Source organism: Sinohyriopsis cumingii, unplaced genomic scaffold (assembly GCF_028554795.1).
Source record: "Sinohyriopsis cumingii isolate HCF-2022 unplaced genomic scaffold, ASM2855479v2 utg000426l, whole genome shotgun sequence".
Lineage (NCBI taxonomy): Eukaryota > Metazoa > Mollusca > Bivalvia > Unionida > Unionidae > Sinohyriopsis > Sinohyriopsis cumingii.
This window is the reverse complement of record NW_028315897.1, coordinates 2,242,522-2,269,403: the sequence shown is the minus strand read 5'-3', so window position 1 is coordinate 2,269,403 and position 26,882 is coordinate 2,242,522. Positions and strand designations below refer to the sequence as shown.

At 35.1% G+C, this 26,882-nt stretch overlaps 1 protein-coding gene across 1 annotated transcript in view; it reads left to right on the top strand.

Moving 5' to 3' along the window:
- Positions 1 to 18,161: 18,161 nt before the first annotated feature.
- The window catches only part of LOC149774072 (transcription intermediary factor 1-beta-like), a 37,974-nt gene continuing 29,253 nt past the window's right edge, over positions 18,162 to 26,882 (top strand). The window contains exon 1 of the mRNA XM_089945842.1: positions 18,162 to 18,251. Within this exon, the coding sequence (XP_089801968.1) occupies positions 18,162 to 18,251 (90 nt within the window). The remainder of the gene's footprint in view (positions 18,252 to 26,882) is intronic.

Sequence of the window (26,882 nt, the reverse complement as noted above, 5' to 3'; positions counted from 1 at the left end):
TATACTGTTTGATGATGTAATATATACACTGTTTGATGATGTAATATGTTTTGTTTGATGATGTAATGTGTATACTGTTTGATGATGTAATATGCATACTGTTTAATGATGTAATATGTATACTGTTTGATGATGTAAGATGTATAATGTTTGATGATGTAATATGTTTTGTTTGATGATCTAATATGCATACTGTTTGATGATGTAATATGTATACTGTTTGATGATGTAATATGCATAATGTTTGATGATGTAATATGTATAATTTTTGATGATGTAATATGTTTTGTTTGATGATGTAATATGTATTATGTATTGATGATGTAATATGTATAATGTTTGATGACATAATATGTCTACTGTTTGATGATGTAATATATACACTGTTTGATGATGTAATAAGTTTTGTTTGATGATGTAATGTGTATACTGTTTGATGATGTAATATGTATAATGTTTGATGATGTAATATGTTTTGTTTGATGATGTAATATGTATAATGTATTGATGATGTAATATGTACACTGTTTGATGATGTAATATGTATACTGTTTGATGATGTAATATGTATACTGTTTGCTGATGTAATATGTTTTGTTTGATGATGTAATATGTATCATGTCTTGATGATGTAATATGTACACTGTTTGATGATGTAATATGTACACTGTTTGATGATGTAATATGTATAATGTTTGATGATGTAATATGTATAATGTTTGATGATGTATTATGTATAATGTATTGATGATGTAATATGTACACTGTTTGATGATGCAATATGTTTTGTTTGATGATGTAATATGTACACTGTTTGATGATGTAATATGTTTTGTTTGATGATGTAATATGTATAATGTTTGATGATGTATTATGTATAATGTATTGATGATGTAATATGTACACTGTTTGATGATGCAATATGTTTTGTTTGATGATGTAATATGTACAGTGTTTGATGATGTTATATGTATAATGTATTGATGATGTAATATGTATCATGTATTGATGATGTAATATGTATACTGTCTGATGATGTAATATGTTTTGTTTGATGATGTAATATGTATAATGTTTGATGATATAATATGTATAATGTTTGATGATGTATTATGTATAATGTTTGATGATGTAATATGTATAATGTTTGATGATGTAATATGTATCATGTTTGATGATGTAATATGTATAATGTTTGATGATGCAATATGTATAATGTTTGATGATGTATTATGTATAATGTATTGATGATGTAATATGTATAATGTTTGATGATGTATTATGTATAATGTATTGATGATGTAATATGTACACTGTTTGATGATGCAATATGTTTTGTTTGATGATGTAATATGTATAATGTTTGATGATGTATTATGTATAATGTATTGATGATGTAATATGTATAATGTTTGATGATGTAATATGTATAATGTTTGATGATGTAATATGTATCATGTTTGATGATGTAATATGTATAATGTTTGATGATGCAATATGTATAATGTTTGATGATGTATTATGTATAATGTATTGATGATGTAATATGTACACTGTTTGATGATGCAATATGTTTTGTTTGATGATGTAATATGTACAGTGTTTGATGATGTAATATGTATAATGTTTGATGATGTATTATGTATAATGTTTGATGATGCAATATGTATAATGTTTGATGATGTAATATGTACAGTGTTTGATGATGTAATATGTATAATGTTTGATGATGTAATATGTACACTGTTTGATGATGCAATATGTTTTGTTTGATGATGTAATATGTATAATGTTTGATGATATAATATGTACACTGTTTGATGATGTAATATGTATAATGTTTGATGATGTAATATGTATAATGTTTGATGATGTATTATGTATAATGTATTGATGATGTAATATGTACACTGTTTGATGATGCAATATGTTTTGTTTGATGATGTAATATGTACAGTGTTTGATGATGTTATATGTATAATGTATTGATGATGTAATATGTATCATGTATTGATGATGTAATATGTATACTGTCTGATGATGTAATATGTTTTGTTTGATGATGCAATACATATCATGTTTAATGATGTAATATGTATACTGTTTGATGATGTAATATGTATTGTTTGATGATGCAATACATATCATGTTTAATGATGTAATATGTATACTGTCTGATCATGTAATATGTTTTGTTTGACGATGCAATACATATCATGATTAATGATGTAATATGTGTACTGTCTGATTATGCAATATGTTTTGTTTGATGATGCAATATGTATGCTGTCTGGTAAGTCTTCGTATTCATAGACAAGGTTATTCTGTTATGTTTACATTACATATCTCCATTATGTCTTCATACTGAAAATAATTATACAATGTTATTTAACAAATATTGCTACACAATTTAGGGTCTGTTTATCTGATTATTGATTATTGCAAGTGGTCTGATTATAGAATAGGTTTTTGTGGCTAAGTGGTCTACATATAGAATATGTCTTATAAATGTGGCCAGGTGGTCTAAATATAGAATAGGTTTTATACATGTGGCCAAGTAGTCTAAACATAGAACAGGTCTTATAAATGTGGCCAAGTGGTCTACATATAGAATAGGTTACATAAATGGTATCTGTTCATACAATTGAGTTACATCTGTTTGCAAAGAAATATGTAGATATCTCTAGTTCACTTAAAGACAGAGTAATTTAACAATAAAATGTTGTAAAAAAAATGAACGGAGAAGAATATGGAATGTAGACATAGTTTGACAATAACAGATTTAATGAGGAAGGATATGGAATGTAGACATATTCTACAGTAACATAATGGGGCAGATTATGGAAGTATATATGTTTTGACAGTAGCAGAATACGGAATGTAGACATATTTTGTCAGTAAACGTTAAATTTTGAGAGATTATATGTTTTCAAAATAAAGGTGAATCTGATCATTTATGCAGTTAGGTGTGCTTGTTGACTTATCTCCACTAGAACACAATATTGTAATAACTACTCTGGCTTGGTCAAGATGTAGATATCATAACATGGAGAATAGTCATAGTAGCGAGTTATGTCCCTTACAACACTATTATATAATGACTACTCAGGCTAGGGCAATATATAAATGGTGTCACTGTACAGAACCTGATTTTGCACAAGATTAGACTTTTAAAGAAAACAGCTCTCAGGATTACCTCACTAGTTATCCTGGCCATTTCAAAAAGACCTTAGGTATTGTTAAATAACTTTATTTGCCTTTATTGTTTGCATGATTGATGGGTGTAATTAGGTTACAGAGTACTTTTAATTGCCTGTATTGCTTGCATGATTGATGGGTGTAATTAGGTTACAGAGTATAAAGCTTTGCCTTAATTCAGATGAACACTCATGAAAACAAAAGAAAGAAAAAAGAACAACTGCAAGCTCTACTTGGTCATTTTCAGTTCCTGGACTAAAGATGAAAATTATAAATAAAAGTGATGATAACTTATCTTTTTTAATTTTTATATATTTTGTAATTAATTCATTGCACTTTCAGAAGTTGGTTTTGTCTAATCTGGAAAGATTAATTTTTCCTATTTTTGATAACTGGCAATAATACTGTACTTTGGACTAATTCGGGTTGATTTTTCGAGCACATGGGAATACCCATTTTGGTTAGATGTGTGCAATATTCATCTACATTTTCAAAAAGCACAATTTCCGAAGAAAGTACACCCACAGTACATAAAGGTAACAGAGGTGTGTCAACATTCTGACCACTGTGCAAGCAGAGAACGTCACCTTATACCTGTCACTGTCTTAGAAGTACATAACATCTGTAGACTGACCCCAATCGACATCACAACAGTGATAATATTCACAACTGATTTGTAGAGTTACCTCCTCCTCAAATATAATGTAGTGACTTATCTGGCTTGGGCATGATGTAAATGCATATCACAACATGAAGAATATTCACAGTAAGAAGATAAAGTGTCTTATACAAAAGAGAATTAATTGAACAATTTCACAGTCTTTTGGGTGGTAATGTAATGTATGGTTCCCTACAACTGTTATATAAAAAGTGGAAAACAAACGTTTAAAATGAAATGATCTGTATCAGAGTATACTTACATATTGGGCAACTTGCATGATTGTTATCTGTTGGACATAAAATGTAATATCAAATTGCCTATTTTAGCTCTTAAAGTGCCTTGTCAGCAAAACAGGTTGAATTTGACCTTATATAGACTATACTTGTATATTGGGTAACTTGCATGCTGGGAGGTTGACCTTATATAGACTATACTTGTATATTGGGTAACTTGCATGCTGGGAACTTGACCTTGTATAGACTATACTTGTACATTGGGTAACTTGCATGCTGGGAACTTGACCTTATATAGACTATACTTGTATGTTGGGTAATTTGCATGCTGGGAACTTGAACTTATATAGACTATACTTGTATACTGGGTAACTTGCATGCTGGGAACTTGACCTTATATAGACTATACATGTATGTTGGGTAACTTGCATGCTGGGAACTTGACCTTATATAGACTATACTTGTATATTGGGTAATTTGCATGCTGGGAACTTGACCTTATATAGACTATACTTGTATAATGGGTAACTTGCATGCTGGGAACTTGACCTTATATAGACTATACCTGTGTATTGGGTAACTTGCATGCTGGGAACTTGACCTTATATAGACTATACTTGTATATTGGGTAACTTGCATGCTGGGAACTTGACCTTATATAGACTATACTTGTATGTTGGGTAGCTTGCATGCTGGGAAGTTGACCTTATATAGACTATACTTGTATACTGGGTAACTTGCATGCTGGGAACTTGACCTTATATAGACTATACTTGTATATTGGGTAACTTTCATGCTGGGAACTTGACCTTATATAGACCATACTTGTATATTGGGTAACTTGCATGCTGGGAAGTTGACCTTATATAGACTATACCTGTGTATTGGGTAACTTGCATGCTGGGAACTTGACCTTATATAGACTATACTTGTATATTGGGTAACTTTCATGGTGGGAACGTGACCTTATATAGACTATACTTGTATGTTGGGTAATTTGCATGCTGGGAACTTGAACTTATACAGACTATACTTGTATACTGGGTAACTTGCATGCTGGGAACTTGACCTTATATAGACTATACATGTATGTTGGGTACCTTGCATGCTGGGAACTTGACCTTATATAGACTATACTTGTATATTGGGTAATTTGCATGCTGGGAACTTGACCTTATATAGACTATACTTGTATAATGGGTAACTTGCATGCTGGGAACTTGACCTTATATAGACTATACCTGTGTATTGGGTAACTTGCATGCTGGGAACTTGACCTTATATAGACTACACTTGTATATTGGGTAACTTGCATGCTGGGAACTTGACCTTATATAGACTATACTTGTATATTGGGTAATTTGCATGCTGGGAACTTGACCTTATATAGACTATACTTGTATACTGGGTAACTTGCATGCTGGGAACTTGACCTTATATAGACTATACATGTATGTTGGGTAACTTGCATGCTGGGAACTTGACCTTATATAGACTATACTTGTATATTGGGTAATTTGCATGCTGGGAACTTGACCTTATATAGACTATACTTGTATAATGGGTAACTTGCATGCTGGGAACTTGACCTTATATAGACTATACCTGTGTATTGGGTAACTTGCATGCTGGGAAGTTGACCTTATATAGACTATACTTGTATATTGGGTAACTTGCATGCTGGGAACTTGACCTTATATAGACTATACTTGTATATTGGGTAACTTTCATGCTGGGAACTTGACCTTATATAGACCATACTTGTATATTGGGTAACTTGCATGCTGGGAATTTGACCTTATATAGACTATACTTGTATCTTGGGTAACTTGCATGCTGGGAACTTGACCTTATATAGACTATACTTGTATGTTGGGTAACTTTCATGCTGGGAACTTGACCTTATATAGACTATACTTGTATATTGGGTAATTTGCATGCTGGGAAGTTGACCTTATATAGACTATACTTGTATATTGGGTAACTTGCATGCTGGGAAGTTGACCTTGTATAGACTATACTTGTACATTGGGTAACTTGCATGCTGGGAACTTGATCTTATATAGACTATACTTGTATGTTGGGTAATTTGCATGCTGGGAACTTGAACTTATATAGACTATACTTGTATACTGGGTAACTTGCATGCTGGGAACTTGACCTTATATAGACTATACTTGTATATTGGGTAATTTGCATGCTGGGAACTTTACCTTATATAGACTATACTTGTATAATGGGTAACTTGCATGCTGGGAAGTTGACCTTATATAGACTATACCTGTGTATTGGGTAACTTGCATGCTGGGAACTTGACCTTATATAGACTATACTTGTATATTGGGTAACTTGCATGCTGGGAACTTGACCTTATATAGACTATACTTGTATGTTGGGTAACTTGCATGCTGGGAAGTTGACCTTATATAGACTATACTTGTATACTGGGTAACTTGCATGCTGGGAACCTGACCTTATATAGACTATACTTGTATATTGGGTAACTTTCATGCTGGGAACTTGACCTTATATAGACCATACTTGTATATTGGGTAACTTGCATGCTGGGAAGTTGACCTTATATAGACTATACCTGTGTATTGGGTAACTTGCATGCTGGGAACTTGACCTTATATAGACTATACTTGTATGTTGGGTAACTTTCATGCTGGGAACCTGACCTTATGTAGACTATACTTGTATAATGGGTAACTTGCATGCTGGGAACTTGACCTTATATAGACTATACTTGTATGTTGGGTAATTTGAATGCTGGGAACTTGAACTTATATAGACTATACTTGTATACTGGGTAACTTGCATGCTGGAAACTTGACCTTATATAGACTATACATGTATGTTGGGTACCTTGCATGCTGGGAACTTGACCTTATATAGACTATACTTGTATATTGGGTAATTTGCATGCTGGGAACTTGACCTTATATAGACTATACTTGTATAATGGGTAACTTGCATGCTGGGAACTTGACCTTATATAGACTATACCTGTGTATTGGGTAACTTGCATGCTGGGAACTTGACCTTATATAGACTATACTTGTATATTGGGTAACTTGCATGCTGGGAACTTGACCTTATATAGACTATACCTGTATGTTGGGTGACTTGCATGCTGGGAACTTGACCTTATATAGACTATACTTGTATACTGGGTAACTTGCATGCTGGGAACTTGACCTTATATAGACTATACTTGTATATTGGGTAATTTGCATGCTGGGAACTTGACCTTATATAGACTATACTTGTATAATGGGTAACTTGCATGCTGGGAACTTGACCTTATATAGACTATACCTGTGTATTGGGTAACTTGCATGATGGGAACTTGACCTTATATAGACTATACTTGTATATTGGGTAACTTGCATGCTGGGAACTTGACCTTATATAGACTATACTTGTATATTGGGTAACTTGCATGCTGGGAAGTTGACCTTATATAGACTATACTTGTATACTGGGTAACTTGCATGCTGGGAACCTGACCTTATATAGACTATACTTGTATGTTGGGTAACTTTCATGCTGGGAACTTGACCTTATATAGACCATACTTGTATATTGGGTAATTTGCATGCTGGGAAGTTGACCTTATATAGACTATACCTGTGTATTGGGTAACTTTCATGCTGGGAACTTGACCTTATATAGACTTTACTTGTATGTTGGGTAACTTTCATGCTGGGAACCTGACCTTATGTAGACTATACTTGTATAATGGGTAACTTGCATGCTGGGAACTTGACCTTATATAGACTATACCTGTGTATTGGGTAACTTGCATGCTGGGAACTTGACCTTATATAGACTATACTTGTATATTGGGTAACTTGCATCGTGGGAACTTGACCTTATATAGACTATACTTGTATGTTGGGTAATTTGAATGCTGGGAACTTGAACTTATATAGACTATACTTGTATACTGGGTAACTTGCATGCTGGGAACTTGACCTTATATAGACTATACATGTATGTTGGGTACCTTGCATGCTGGGAACTTGACCTTATATAGACTATACTTGTATATTGGGTAATTTGCATGCTGGGAACTTGACCTTATATAGACTATACTTGTATAATGGGTAACTTGCATGCTGGGAACTTGACCTTATATAGACTATACCTGTGTATTGGGTAACTTGCATGCTGGGAACTTGACCTTATATAGACTATACTTGTATATTGGGTAACTTGCATGCTGGGAACTTGACCTTATATAGACTATACTTGTATGTTGGGTGACTTGCATGCTGGGAACTTGACCTTATATAGACTATACTTGTATACTGGGTAACTTGCATGCTGGGAACTTGACCTTATATAGACTATACTTGTATATTGGGTAATTTGCATGCTGGGAACTTGACCTTATATAGACTATACTTGTATAATGGGTAACTTGCATGCTGGGAACTTGACCTTATATAGACTATACCTGTGTATTGGGTAACTTGCATGATGGGAACTTGACCTTATATAGACTATACTTGTATATTGGGTAACTTGCATGCTGGGAACTTGACCTTATATAGACTATACTTGTATGTTGGGTAACTTGCATGCTGGGAACTTGACCTTATATAGACTATACTTGTATACTGGGTAACTTGCATGCTGGGAACTTGACCTTATATAGACTATACTTGTATATTGGGTAACTTTCATGCTGGGAACTTGACCTTATATAGACCATACTTGTATATTGGGTAACTTGCATGCTGGGAAGTTGACCTTATATAGACTATACCTGTGTATTGGGTAACTTTCATGCTGGGAACTTGACCTTATACAGACTATACTTGTATCTGGGTAACTTTCATGCTGGGAACCTGACCTTATGTAGACTATACTTGTATAATGGGTAACTTGCATGCTGGGAACTTGACCTTATATAGACTATACTTGTATGTTGGGTAATTTGCATGCTGGGAACTTGTCCTTATATAGACTATACCTGTGTATTGGGTAACTTGCATGGTGGGAACTTGACCTTATATAGACTATACCTGTGTATTGGGTAACTTGCATGGTGGGAACTTGACCTTATATAGACTATACTTGTATGTTGGGTAATTTGCATGCTGGGAACTTGAACTTATATAGACTATACTTGTATACTGGGTAACTTGCATGCTGGGAACTTGCCTTATATAGACTATACATGTATGTTGGGTACCTTGCATGCTGGGAACTTGACCTTATATAGACTATACTTGTATATTGGGTAATTTGCATGCTGGGAAGTTGACCTTATATAGACTATACTTGTATATTGGGTAACTTGCATGCTGGGAAGTTGACCTTGTATAGACTATACTTGTACATTGGGTAACTTGCATGCTGGGAACTTGATCTTATATAGACTATACTTGTATGTTGGGTAATTTGCATGCTGGGAACTTGAACTTATATAGACTATACTTGTATACTGGGTAACTTGCATGCTGGGAACTTGACCTTATATAGACTATACTTGTATATTGGGTAATTTGCATGCTGGGAACTTTACCTTATATAGACTATACTTGTATAATGGGTAACTTGCATGCTGGGAAGTTGACCTTATATAGACTATACCTGTGTATTGGGTAACTTGCATGCTGGGAACTTGACCTTATATAGACTATACTTGTATATTGGGTAACTTGCATGCTGGGAACTTGACCTTATATAGACTATACTTGTATGTTGGGTAACTTGCATGCTGGGAAGTTGACCTTATATAGACTATACTTGTATACTGGGTAACTTGCATGCTGGGAACCTGACCTTATATAGACTATACTTGTATATTGGGTAACTTTCATGCTGGGAACTTGACCTTATATAGACTATACTTGTATATTGGGTACTTTGCATGCTGGGAACTTGACCTTATATAGACTATACTTGTATAATGGGTAACTTGCATGCTGGGAACTTGACCTTATATAGACTATACCTGTGTATTGGGTAACTTGCATGCTGGGAACTTGATCTTATATAGACTATACTTGTATATTGGGTAACTTGCATGCTGGGAACTTGACCTTATATAGACTATACTTGTATGTTGGGTAACTTGCATGCTGGGAAGTTGACCTTATATAGACTATACTTGTATACTGGGTAACTTGCATGCTGGGAACTTGACCTTATATAGACTATACTTGTATATTGGGTAACTTTCATGCAGGGAACTTGACCTTATATAGACCATACTTGTATATTGGGTAATTTGCATGCTGGGAAGTTGACCTTATATAGACTATACCTGTGTATTGGGTAACTTGCATGCTGGGAACTTGACCTTATATAGACTATACTTGTATGTTGGGTAACTTTCATGCTGGGAACCTGACCTTATGTAGACTATACTTGTATGTTGGGTAACTTGCATGCTGGGAACTTGACCTTATATAGACTATACTTGTATATTGGGTAACTTTCATGCTGGGAACTTGACCTTATATAGACCATACTTGTATATTGGGTAATTTGCATGCTGGGAAGTTGACCTTATATAGACTATACCTGTGTATTGGGTAACTTGCATGCTGGGAACTTGACCTTATATAGACTATACTTGTATGTTGGGTAACTTGCATGCTGGGAAGTTGACCTTATATAGACTATACTTGTATATTGGGTAACTTTCATGCTGGGAACTTGACCTTATATAGACCATACTTGTATATTGGGTAACTTGCATGCTGGGAACTTGACCTTATATAGACTATACTTGTATATTGGGTAACTTTCATGCTGGGAACTTGACCTTATATAGACCATACTTGTATATTGGGTAACTTGCATGCTGGGAAGTTGACCTTATATAGACTATACCTGTGTATTGGGTAATTTGCATGCTGGGAACTTGACCTTATATAGACTATACTTGTATATTGGGTAATTTGCATGCTGGGAACTTGACCTTATATAGACTATACTTGTATATTGGGTAACTTGCATGCTGGGAAGTTGACCTTATATAGACTATACTTGTATATTGGGTAACTTGCATGCTGGGAACTTGACCTTGTATAGACTATACTTGTACATTGGGTAACTTGCATGCTGGGAACTTGACCTTATATAGACTATACTTGTATGTTGGGTAATTTGCATGCTGGGAACTTGAACTTATATAGACTATACTTGTATACTGGGTAACTTGCATGCTGGGAACTTGACCTTATATAGACTATACTTGTATGTTGGGTACCTTGCATGCTGGGAACTTGACCTTATATAGACTATACTTGTATATTGGGTAATTTGCATGCTGGCAACCTGACCTTATATAGACTATACTTGTATAATGGGTAACTTGCATGCTGGGAAGTTGACCTTATATAGACTATACCTGTGTATTGGGTAACTTTCATGCTGGGAACTTGACCTTATATAGACTATACTTGTATGTTGGGTAACTTGCATGCTGGGAAGTTGACCTGATATAGACTATACTTCTATACTGGGTAACTTGCATGCTGGGAAGTTGACCTTATATAGACTATACTTGTATATTGGGTAACTTTCATGCTGGGAACTTGACCTTATATAGACCATACTTGTATATTGGGTAATTTGCATGCTGGGATGTTGACCTTATATAGACTATACCTGTGTATTGGGTAACTTTCATGCTGGGAACTTGACCTTATATAGACTATACTTGTATATTGGGTAACTTGCATGCTGGGAACTTGACCTTATATAGACTATACTTGTATATTGGGTAACTTGCATGCTGGGAACTTGACCTTATATAGACTATACTTGTATATTGGGTAACTTGCATGCTGGGAAGTTGACCTTATATAGACTATACTTCTATACTGGGTAACTTGCATGCTGGGAACTTGACCTTATATAGACTATACTTGTATATTGGGTAACTTTCATGCTGGGAACTTGACCTTATATAGACCATACTTGTATATTGGGTAATTTGCATGCTGGGAAGTTGACCTTATATAGACTATACCTGTGTATTGGGTAACTTTCATGCTGGGAACTTGACCTTATATAGACTTTACTTGTATGTTGGGTAACTTTCATGCTGGGAACCTGACCTTATGTAGACTATACTTGTATGTTGGGTAACTTGCATGCTGGGAACTTGACCTTATATAGACTATACTTGTATATTGGGTAATTTGCATGCTGGGAACTTGACCTTATATAGACTATACCTGTATATTGGGTAACTTGCATGCTGGGAACTTGACCTTATATAGACTATACTTGTATATTGGGTAACTTGCATGCTGTGAACTTGAACTTATATAGACTATACTTGTATATTGGGTAATTTGCATGCTGGGAACTGGACCTTATATAGACTATACTTGTATGTTGGGTAATTTGCATGCTGGGAAGTTGACCTTGTATAGACTATACCTGTGTATTGGGTAACTTGCATGCTGTGAACTTGAACTTATATAGACTATACTTGTATATTGGGTAACTTGCATGCTGGGAAGTTGACCTTATATAGACTATACTTCTATACTGGGTAACTTGCATGCTGGGAACTTGACCTTATATAGACAATGCTTGTATATTGGGTAAATTGCATGCTGGGAACTTGACCTTATATAGACTATACTTGTATATTGGGTAACTTGCATGCTGGGAAGTTGACCTTGTATAGACTATACCTGTGTATTGGGTAACTTGCATGCTGTGAACTTGAACTTATATAGACTATACTTGTATATTGGGTAATTTGCATGCTGGGAACTCGACCTTATATAGACTATACTTGTATGTTGGGTAATTTGCATGCTGGGAACTTGACCTTATATAGACTATACTTGTATATTGGGTAACTTGCATGCTGGGAACTTGACCTTATATAGACTATACTTGTATATTGGGTAACTTGCATGCTGGGAACTTGACCTTATATAGACAATGCTTGTATATTGGGTAAATTGCATGCTGGGAACTTGACCTTATATAGACTATACTTGTATATTGGGTAACTTGCATGCTGGGAACTTGACCTTATATAGACTATATCTGTGTATTGGGTAACTTGCATGCTGGGAATTTGACCTTATATAGACTATACTTGTATGTTGGGTAACTTGCATGCTGGGAACATGACCTTATATAGACTATACTTGTATGTTGGGTAACTTGCATGCTGGGAACTTGACCATATAGACCATACTTGTATATTGGGTAACTTGCATGCTGGGAACTTGACCTTATAAAGACTATACTTGTATATTGGGTAACTTGCATGCTGGGAACTTGACCTTATATAGACTATACTTGTATGTTGGGTAAATTGCATGCTGGGAACTTGACCTTATATAGACTATACTTGTATATTGGGTAACTTGCATGCTGGGAACTTGACCTTATATAGACTATACTTGTACATTGGGTAACTTGCATGCTGGGAACTTGACCTTATATAGACTATACTTGTACATTGGGTAACTTGCATGCTGGGAAATTGATCTTATATAGACTATACTTGTACATTGGGTAACTTGCATGCTGGGAACCTGACCTTATATAAATTATACATGTATATTGGGTAACTTGCATGCTGGGAACTTGACCTTATATAGACCATACTTGTATAATGGGTAACTTGTATGCTGGGAACTTGACTTTATATAGACTATACCTGTGTATTGAGTAACTTGCATGCTGGGAACTTGAACTTATATAGACTATACTTGTATATTGGGTAGTTTGCATGCTGGGAACTTGACCTTATATAGACTATACTTGTATATTGGGTAACATTGCATGCTGGGAACTTGAACTTATATAGACTATGCTTGTATATTGGGTAACTTGCATGCTGGGAACTTGACCTTATATAGACTATACTTGTATATTGGGTAACTTGCATGCTGGGAACTTGACCTTATATAGACTATACCTGTGTATTGGGTAACTTGCATGCTGGGAACTTGACCTTATATAGACTATACTTGTATATTGGGTAATTTGCATGCTGGGAACTCGACCTTATATAGACTATACTTGTATACTGGGTAACTTGCATGCTGGGAACTTGACCTTATCTAGACTATATCTGTGTATTGGGTATCTTGCATGCTGGGAACTTGACCTTATATAGACTATACTTGTATGTTGGGTAACTTGCATGCTGGGAACTTGACCATATAGACCATACTTGTATATTGGGTAACTTGCATGCTGGGAACTTGACCTTATATAGACTATACTTGTATATTGGGTAACTTGCATGCTGGGAACTTGACCTTATAAAGACTATACTTGTATATTGGGTAACTTGCATGCTGGGAACTTGACCTTATATAGACTATACTTGTACATTGGGTAACTTGCATGCTGGGAACTTGACCTTATATAGACTATACTTGTACATTGGGTAACTTGCATGCTGGGAAATTGATCTTATATAGACTATACTTGTACATTGGGTAACTTGCATGCTGGGAACCTGACCTTATATAAATTATACATGTATATTGGGTAACTTGCATGCTGGGAACTTGACCTTATATAGACCATACTAGTATAATGGGTAACTTGCATGCTGGGAAATTGACCTTATATAGACTATACTTGTATACTGGGTAACTTGCATGCTGGGAACTTGACCTTATATAGACTATACTTGTATAATGGGTAACTTGCATGCTGGGAACGTGACCTTATATAGACTCTACTTGTACATTGGGTAACTTGCATGCTGGGACCTTGACCTTATATAGACTATACTTGTATACTGGGTAACTTGCATGCTGGGAACCTGACCTTATATAAACTATACTTGTATATTGGGTAACTTGCATGATGTGAACATGATCTTTTGAAACAGGGTTTTACTTTAAAAACAGTTTGGGAAATAAACCTGGAGTATTATTTTGTACATCAGATTAACATATGGATTATATTGACCTGGAAGAGGTTTATATCAAGTCAGTATTGACCTGGAAGAGGTTTATATCAAGTCAGTATTGACCTGGAAGAGGTTTATATCAAGTCAGTATTGACCTGGAAGAGGTTTATATCAATTATTATTGACCTGGAAGAGGTTTATATCAAGTCAGTAGAAAATCAAATAAAATATTGAGGCCAAATGGTTCTGTAAATTACAAATTATATTTTTTTAACATTACTAATCATGCATCTTTGAATTTAATGTCCATTTTTTTAACATTACTAATCATGCATCTTTGAATCTAATGTCCATTTTTTTAACATTACTAATCATGCATCTTTGAATCTAATGTCCATTTTTTTAACATTACTAATCATGCATCTTTGAATCTAATGTCCATATTTTTAACATTACTAATCATGCATCTTTGAATCTTATGTCCATTTTTTTAACATTACTAATCATGCATCTTTGAATCTAATGTCCATTTTTTTAACATTACTAATCATGCATGTTTGAATCTAATGTCCATTTTTTTAACATTACTAATCATGCATCTTTGAATCTAATGTCCATATTTTTAACATTACTAATCATGCATCTTTGAGTCTAATGTCCATTTTTTTTAACATTACTAATCATGCATCTTTGAATCTAATGTCCATTTTTTTAACATTACTAATCATGCATCTTTGAATCTAATGTCCATTTTTTTAACATTACTAATCATGCATCTTTGAATCTAATGTCCATTTTTTTAACATTGCTAATCATGCATCTTTGAATCTAATGTCCATTTTTTTAACATTACTAATCATGCATCTTTGAATCTAATGTCCATTTTTTTTAACATTACTAATCATGCATCTTTGAATCTAATGTCCATTTTTTTAACATTACTAATCATGCATCTTTGAATCTAATGTCAATTGCATAAAGTAAAGGTATGGAATAACAGTAAAGCCCGACTATTCAGAAAAGAGGTATGAAGTCCATAAATGAAACTACAACATAATTAAAAAGGCAAAATGTGTTTTCATGTACACACTAAATAATGTCAATGATGAGGTGTCTACATTTCCAAGTCAGGAATAGATTAAATATAGATCACAATGACCTAATTCTGATTTGTAAAAGTAGTAATCACTAAGCACTGCATTATCACTATATTTCATGAGCATATCACAAGATCAACTTGGACACAAGATAATGAATAAAAATGCTGCATGAAAAGCAGTCAGCAGTAGCAATCAGGTAGCTTTACTTGCTATTTCATCTAGGGATTCCAAGAATGTTTCAAGGATCATTCTAAATCAGGTATATTCCAACAGACATTAGTTTTCCATTTATTGTGTGTCTGTGTGTGTATTTTGTGTTTTTTATATCGTTACTGTAGCTTAAGAAATGTCAGCTATGAAGTCTGCAGTGTGACAGTTTTCTGTGATGCCTAGCACTGGGACATTGTGCTAGACATGTGACATTATGTCAAACCCAGACATATTATCTTGATGCAAGTGTGACCAGTCCTAACATTATTAACCTCTTAATACAGAGTGCCAAGCGAGGCAGCTGCTAATACCATTTTTATTTATTTGGCATGACAAAACTGGCTTCAAACCTGTGACCTCTGCCAACAAAGGTGGATGCTCTAACCACATTTATTGCAAAATAAGATTTGCACACCATCATCACAAAGGAATAATTCTCTAATTAATACCTGCAATATACTAGCATTGTGTAATATATATGCCAATATAGTTGAAGGAAATGTTTATTGCCATAACAGAGGAGAACTATTGGGAAAAATGTTGTGAATACAATAATTAGTCATATCTTCTAATGACCACCATTGTACATGCATAGTTTTACAGCAATCCACTAAAAAGTGCAATAGTAGTTTCATTAAACAAATTGTGACATACACTGCATCAAGCTATAATAAGGGCAATAACTCTTCCATAAATTAAGGAAAGACCAAGATTTGTCACTATGAGCATTTATGAATGATGACCGTATCATATGAACCACGTTTAAGCACAGTCCATAAAAAGGCATGACAACTTGCATTCACAGTGAGTTGTTTTGCACTACATTCAGCAGTAGGACAAAAGGAACAGGACCTCCAAAAACAATGGCAAGTAAAGTGATTTGTTGACATGTTTGTCTTCCAATCATGACCATATATTTAGCAACTTTCATGGCAGTCCATCAACACTTCTGGGACTAATTGTGTTGACAAGATTGTGTTAGATGGAAATGGGTGTTATAATATTCAGACAGATATAAACAATCCATATAAAACATTCTTGACTCATAGAAATCAAATGATCTGTGTTTTATACAACATATATTACAACAAACATAATCAAATTATTTACATATGCATACACAAATGTATAACAAGTTTATTTTTCACCAGCACCCAACACTCGCCAGACATTTCCCTGTAGCCTCTGTGGACGGACGTGACTGTCACGCACTGGGCACTTCAGCCACCAGTGCGCGTGCAGCATGCATGGACATATCTCTTCCTAAATATTCGCAAGCGAAGTCAAGCCAGCAACAATAACTCCAGGCCTTGTTAGAGTGAATACTGACTTAATTACTCCAGGCCTTGCAATATTAATTACTGGCTTCATTAATCCAGGCCATGCCATAATCATTACTGGCTTTATCACTCCAGGCCTTGCCATAGTTAATACTGGCTTCATTACTTACAGTGAATACTGATTATTCCAGGTTTTGCCATACTGAATACTGATTTAATTAATACGGGCCTTGTCGTGCTGAGTACTGTCTTGATTAATCTACATCTTATTTCAGTGAATTAAAATGATCAGTTTTTCTACTTAACTTACATGAGTTGCTGCTGCTGCCAGGATTTTATGGCTTCATATCCTCTTGGGAACAGCCAAGATATGAGTATGGACCCCATTGTACCCTGGAATAGTCATCGATCTATACCATTTCTGCTCAGTCTTTAAGTACATTCCAATACAATAATGATTGCCAATTTTAATTGTCTTCTTATGAAGTTATTATACTATTAAGAACAATATTTGTCTTCCGTTTTTATCTAATTGAATCCCCTTTACTTCAACACACAAGATTAATTAGGAATTTGTTTGCTAGGAAGAAAACACGAATGCTCACTATGGCGGAGGGAGCTAAACTGGTGGTCACGGATTATCCACCCGCTGCCAACAATGAAGTTGCAACAAAGATGTATGCAGATACACGTCGTGTCAGAAGCAACGTGGATTTCGTGCCCATTCTCTCCGGAAAACGGAGTTATAGACACCCAAAAATGCTATAAAGTGATACAGACTCCGTAAACTATTATAAAGTGATACAGACTCCCTAAAATACTATACTACTGACATCTGAGTATCGGACAGAGGCCAGAGAAGTGGAGATGCCGTAAAAGTCGGTATTGTCACGTAATAAGCTTGTGCGCAAGCGCAGTACCGGAAGGAGCATGTGATAAAGTACGACAAGTGTCGGAAGGACTGATTTTAAGTGTCAGGAGAACTTTAATTCATATGATGAGATAGCAATTGACGACGTTAAATTGGTCATTGATTGTATTTTTAGAAAAAATTGCGATGGCGAAATGTGTCGATGAAATTGTTGAATTCATCTGATATATTTTATTAAATTGTTATTCCTTTCACCTTGAGTTATTTATACACCTAGACCATCGGCATTAATGACTGGGGGCTCGAAGCTATTGAAATTTTAATTGTCCACCATCTCCGGTATTATAAATAATACAGTAGGAGGCACGTGACATATTCCTAAGTATTTTATGAATTTCTTGTACATTTTTAGTTAACAATATTTCACTTCTTGTTCCAGAGTTCTGGTACAATTCTTTATAAATCATATATATTGTGTTTATTTATACAGCTTAATATTAAGAATTCTTAAATTCTGGTTTCATGTATTTACTGTTGTATTATTATGAGGTTTGTTTTTCAACATCTGTTATGAATCTGTTTCTTAGTTGATATACGTCATTCGTACCATGTCTATCACAGACATTATTGATATGCTATACATCATTCATGCCATGTATGTCACAGACATTATTGATATGCTATACATCATTCATGCCATGTCTGTCACAGACATTATTGATTTACTATACATCATTCATGCCATGTATGTCACAGACATTATTGATATGCTATACATCATTCATGCCATGTCTGTCACAGACATTATTGATATGCTATATATCATTCATGCCATGTATGTCACAGACATTATTGATATGCTATACATCATTCATGCCATGTCTGTCACAGACATTATTGATATGCTGTACATCATTCATGCCATGTCTGTCACAGACATTATTGATATGCTATACATCATTAATACCATGTTTATCACAGACATTATTGATTTGCTATACATCATTCATGCCATGTCTGTCACAGACATTATTGATATGCTATACATCATTCATGCCATGTCTGTCACAGACATTATTGATTTGCTATACATCATTCATGCCATGTCTGTCACAGACATTATTGATATGCTATACATCATTAATACCATGTCTGTCACAGACATTATTGATATGCTATACATCATTCATGCCATGTCTGTCACAGATATTATTGATTTGCTATACATCATTCATGCCATGTCTGTCACAGACATTATCGATTTGTTATACATCATTCATGCCATGTCTGTCACAGACATTATGGATTTGTTATACATCATTCATGCCATGTATGTCACAGACATTATTGATATGCTATACATCATTCATGCCATGTCTGTCACAGACATTATTGATATGCTATACATCATTCATGCCATGTCTGTCACAGACATTATTGATATGCTATACATCATTCATGCCATGTATGTCACAGACATTATTGATATGCTATACATCATTCATGCCATGTCTGTCACAGACATTATTGATATGCTGTACATCATTCATGCCATGTCTGTCACAGACATTATTGATATGCTATACATCATTAATACCATGTTTATCACAGACATTATTGATTTGCTATACATCATTCATACCATGTCTGTCACAGACATTATTGATATGCTATACATCATTCATGCCATGTCTGTCACAGACATTATTGATTTGCTATACATCATTCATGCCATGTCTGTCACAGACATTATTGATATGCTATACATCATTAATACCATGTCTGTCACAGATATTATTGATTTGCTATACATCATTCATGCCATGTCTGTCACAGACATTATTGATTTGCTATACATCATTCATGCCATGTCTGTCACAGACATTATTGATATGCTATACATCATTCATGCCATGTCTGTCACAGACATTATTGATTTGTTATACATCATTCATGCCATGTCTGTCACAGACGTTATTGATATGCTATACATCATTAATACCATGTCTGTCACAGATATTATTGATTTGCTATACATCATTCATGCCATGTCTGTCACAGGCATTATTGATATGCTATACATCATTCATGCCATGTCTGTCACAGGCATTATTGATATGCTATACATCATTCATGCCATGTCTGTTACAGGCATTACGACTATATGATTCACTTGTAATTCACATACTCAAGGAATACAGAATAAATGGAAGAACCCTGACAAATGGTTATACAAATTGTGTGTGTGTGTGTGTGTGTGTGTGTGCATTTATGCATATATGCATGTATGATTGGGATCTCAACAGTCTTAAAGAAATGGTATAGAAGTAAGTACCCAATTCCCCAGGATTTTTACTGCAACGTGTCTGCTAGTGACTTATGTCATTCAAAGAATATATGGTTAGAAAGTGTGGATATAAACTTCTGCCAAGTAATGATATAGTAGCAAAGCCTAAGGGGTATGATGTCATCTGGTCTGTCTTGGCTATACCTGTATGTCTCGTTATGTTTCTAAGCAACATCTTCACACCGTCCACCCCTAGAGCAATACAATATAGTGTAATCCAAAATCCCATTACGTAGCTTATATCCCTGGCCTTGAAAATTATAGAAACCAAACCCCAGATTGCCACTGAAAAACTTAAAATATTCAGATTTAAAAAATAAACAATAGTAACATTATTAATACCTTTGGTTTTCAGATTAGCTACATTTAGCTTTAAAAGTTAGTGGGAATTTAAAAAAAAATGGAATACTTTTTCATGGCATTTGTTATAGCTCAGTTCCTTAGTGAATTCAGGTATTCAAAGTCTTCTAAAGTTTCGAAGAAGCAAACATGTTCATGTTAAGAAGTAGACAGACTTGCTCAAAACAATAATATCGGGCATATATATCCTAACCACAGTACCTGCCCCAGAAAGTTGATATGATAATATTACCCTAACTACAAAATATGGGGTGCTAAGATAACGTACAGAAAGAACTATACAAATAATACAAATCTGGGGTGCTCAGATAATGTATAGGATGGACTTAAATAATAATAATAATAATAACAATAATAATGACATAGAAGAAAAAAAAGAAAGATAAACTGATAAAAAGCATCATACATTTTTTTTTTATAGCCATGATAGCTACCACTGGTGTTGCTACCAATCACTCACTTTCTGCTGTCGGTTTTCAATTTAATGCATTTATTGTTCAAGCTTTCATCAGATGGACTGACATTTATGCAAGTAGTCTATTCATATATCACACACACACACACACACACACACACACAGATATATATATATATATATATATATATATATATATATATATATATATATATATATATATATATATACGTATCGTTGTTTACAATGTATTTACAGATCACACATATACCGTATAACCTTACATTTGTGAGCATCTCTATATCTTCTCGCGAGACCGCTCTTGTGGTCTAGTGGTTAGAGCATCCGCCTAGGATGCGGCAGGTCGCGATTTGGAACCCGGCCGAGTCATACCAAAGACTTACAAAAATTGTACTAACAGCTGCCTCGCTTGTCGCTCAGCATTAAAAGGCTAATGTTAGGACTGATCGGTCTCTGTCGAGATAATGTGACTAGGTGGGACATCGTGATACATGTTTGCGGCATAATGTCCCAGTGCTAGACATGACTATAGACTGTCACACAGCAGACACAGTAGCGATATGACTGAAACATTGTTAATGCTACGTTAAAAATCTAAATCACACACACACACACACACACACACACATTCTCTCTCTCTCTCTCTCTTCTCGCGACACCAATTATAGAATGAACACTGATATGTTAAGTTAAACTTCAAGTTGCATAATAAAATTTGTATTAATGCCTATCTCGAGGATTGGACTTTTAATGCCTATGCAGAGTTCGACTTACTATCATACGTTTAATGAATGTCATACTATTTTACAACTCTACATTTCGACATATACCTTATCACCATCGTTTAAAATTTAAGTGCTACGAGCTAAATGTAATACCTCCCTCTCACTATTTGATCAAAAATGACGTACTGTCCTGCATATGACCTTATTGACAGTGTCTTCATTGAGGGATAATATAGTGCATGCATGTATTGTCTGTAAATTGTGTACGCACTGATAAGAGCTCCTGGTTGATGCTAGCCTCAAATTCAGATGGGCAGCTACATATTTATATTTGAGCGCCATCAGCGTACAATTAGCGAGACACCGGATATTGATCGATGACACTGTCGGCGACCCAGACGTCGACTTAGCGACCCAGTAGGTGACCCAGAGGACGATCCCGTCCAGGATCCAGCGACTTAGTCGATGACACACACGACGAATCAGCGACCCAGAAAGAGACGCAGACAGCGACAAAGTCGAAGACTCAGCGGACGAACCAGTCGGCGAGAAGAAGCCACGAATAAGATGGTATCCCGTTGGATAGAAATCTGTCGCACTATGGACAGCGGAGCATCACTGCAAGTATAAAATACATTCTAAAGAACCAGAGATTGCGAGACTCTGGGTAGTGTAAAAGAGGAAATTTCCGTTACAGTATGGTATTTATCTCTCAAGTGATATCGATTTTGCTTTTCGGATTTCAAGCACAAACTAAACAGATTTCGAATTGTCGCATTACTTGGTCGTATCGCATTTATGTCAACATGGGTTTGATACAATTACAGAAGATTTAGAGTCCTTGCAATTTTCCCCATTAAACAGAAATCAAAATGGCAAAGATGACAAGTCCCCTCGTTTGCCTACTAGTGTAACAAAAACTTCGAAAATGCGCTCAAAATAGCAATCTCATATATTATACTTAGACGAAAGCATCGTAATCTAGTTTTATCAGTCTACAAGAGGAACCAAAGCTTAGAAGATCCATAACGTTATTCTATTATAACTTTAAATTATACTAAGTTATAATGCATCAAAGGTTAAAGAGTTTAAGCTGGAGTTTAAGTTTTGCTTAAAACATCTGAAGTATACGCTACCTGATATTTAAGGAATCAACTCCTGCAATCATTGTAATCATGTCAACATGCCAAAGTAATTACCAATCATCCAGATGAAAGTAATACACAGTTACACTGCATTTTATTGTTCAGTGCCACCACACTGTTCTGATACAAATCTTGTAACTATGTTTTATACTTTCCTCCTTTCAGTCTAAGCTGGCAGTTTGAAATGAAAAATAACTAAATAATTAATTCATGTCAGCGCTATGTCTAAAATATCTAAATTAATATGACCCTATGTAATCAAATTAAATATTCTAACACTTTATTTAAAGCCATTGCTTTGCTCGTGCATTATCTTCACGAGCGATCACCTTTACATGCGTAGATGCGACTTTTGGTGAACAAATATCTTTAGTGCGAGATAGCATTGCTTTGTAAACAAGGAAGAGCAACTTAGAAGCTAGATACATGGGTATTTTCCGATAACCACTTTAAATTATGAGAAGCATAAAAAAACATTTGGACAAGGAAGAACAAATAAATCCACGTGACTTAATCCAATTTAGAAATGTTCAAAGGCATTTTAAATTTAGTAATCTAAGGATAGAGGGTATCAACGAGAAATACATGGAATAATGAAAAATGTGTAACTTCTTTAATATTTTCGTAACACACTCCTTCCCTGCAATCATCATGAGAATACACACAGGTTTGTCAGAAATTAAACCAAACCGCTTCATACTTATAGTATACATGATACGAAGAAATTTGGAAGAGGGCAGAAAATATCTAACTCATTGTTGGCATGTTTTCATTTCCCAACGAGGCCTCATCCTCTTGAGCCCCAGGAATATGATTTTTTTGCTCAAAATAATACTATCTGGCATATATATCCTAACCAGAGTACCTGCCCAGAAAGTTGATATGATAATATTACCCTGACTACAAAATATGGGACCGCTCCCGTGGCCTAGTGGTTAGAGCGTTCGCTTCGGATGCGGGAGGTCGTGGGTTCGATCCCCTGCCGAGTCATACCAAAGACTTACAAAAATGATACTAACTGCTGCCTCGCTGAAAAATTGTTAAAGCTACGTTAAAAATCCAAATCTCTCTCACACACACACAAAATATGGGGTGCTAAGATAACGTACAGGAAGAACTATATAACTAATATAAATCTGGGGTGCTCAGATAACGTATAGGAGGGACTTAGATAATAATAATAATAGTAATAATGATGATGATGATGATGATAATATTAATGACAAAGAAGAAGAAAAAGAGAGATAAACTGATAAAGAATATCATACATCACATTGAAGTAATGATTTTCCAGATTCATCAACATCTATTTTTTTTTAATTTTAAAAAATATATTTTTTTATGAGCCGTGATGGCTACTACTGGTGTTGTTACTAATCACTCACTATCTGCTGTCTATTTTCAATTTAATGCATTTATTGTACAAACTTTCATCAGATGGACTGACGTTTCTGCAGCTACTATATTCAGATATCACATACACACACACATATAAATATGTGTGTGTGTATATATATATATATATATATATATATATATATATATATATATATATATATATGTATGTGTGTGTGTGTGTGTGTGTGTGTGTGTATGTGCGTGTGTGTGTGTGTGTATTCGTATCGTTGTTTACAATGAATGTACAGATAACACATGTAGTGTATACCTCTACAATTGTGAGCATCTCTATCTCTTGTCGCGAGACTGCTCTGGTGGCCTAGTGGTTAGAGCATCTGCCTAGGTTGCTGTAGGTTGTAGTTTGGAACCCGGCCGAGTCATACCAAAGACTTACAAAAAAGTGTACAAACAGCTGCCTCGCTTGTCGCTCAGCATTAAGAGGTTAGTGTTAGGACTGATCGGCCTGGTGTCAAGATAATGTGACTAGGTGGGACATCAAAATACATGTCTGCAGCATGATGCCCCAGTTCTACACATTACTATACACTGTCACACAGCAGACATCGTAGCGATATGACCGAAACGTTGTTAATGCTACGTTAAGAATCTAAATCACACACACACACACGCGCGCGCGCGCGTGCTCTCCTTCTCTTCTCGCGAGACCAATTATAGAATGACCACTGATATGTTAAGTTAAACTTCAAGTAGCATAATAAAATTTGTACCAGTGCGTATCTCGGGGATTTAATGTTTTATGCCTATGCAAAGTTTGACTTACTATCATATATTTAAGGAATGCCATACTATTTTACAACCTACATTTTTACATATACCTTATCTGCCCCGTTTAAAATGTAAGTGCTACGAGCTAAATGTAATACTTCCCTCTCACTATTTGATCAAAATTGACGTCCTGTCCTACAGATGACCTTATTGACAGTGTCCTCATTGTGGGATAACATAGTGCATGCATGATTTGTCGGTCAAATGTGTACGCACTAATACGAGCTCCTGGTTGATGCTAGCCTCAAATTCAAGTGGGTAGCTACATATTTATATTTGAGCGCCATCAGCGTACAATTAGCGAGACACCGGATATTGATCGATGACACTGTCGGCGAACCAGACGTCGACTTAGCGACCCAGTAGGCGACTCAGACGACGATCCTGTCGACGATCGAGCGACTTAGTCGATGATACAGACGGCAACTCAGCCACCCAGAAAGAGTCACAGACAGCGACACGGTGGAAGACCCAGCGACCCAGCGGACGACCCAGTCGGAAACAAGAAGCCATGAAAAAATGGTATCATGCTGGATAGAAATCTGTCGCACTCTGGATGGCGGAGTATCACTCCAAGTATAAAATCTATTCTAAAGAACCCTAGATAGCGAGACTCGTGGTAGCGTAGCCGAGGGAATGTCCGTTCCATTACGGTATTTATCTCTCAAGTGATATTGATTTTGGTATTCGGATTTCAAGCATAAACATTACAGATTTTGAAATGTCGCATTACTTGGTCGTATCGCATTTTTGTCAACATGGGTTTGATAAAGCTACAGAAGACTTAGAGTACTTGCAATATTTCCCATTAAACAGAAATCGAAATGGTTTGTTCGTTTTTCGTCTTCTTCAGATAACATATAGACTACAGCGAATCAAAGATGACAAGTCCCTTCGTTTGCTAACTAGTTCAACATAAACCTCGAGAATGGGCTCAAAATAACTCAGATAGTGTACTTGGATGAACACATCGTAATCTATCTGTATCAGTCTGTGATAGGAATCAAAGTTTAGAAGATCCATAAGGTTATGCTATTATAGCTTCAAATTATACAAAGTTATAAGGCATCAAAGGTTAAAGAGTTTAAGGAGGAGTTTAAGTTTTGCTTAAAACATCTGAAGTGTACGCTACCTGATATTTAAGGAATCAACTCTTGCAATCAATTTAATCGTCAGCATGCTAAGAGTAATTACCGATCTTCCAGATACAAGTAATTCACAATTACACTGCATTTTATTGTTCAGTGCCACCACATTGT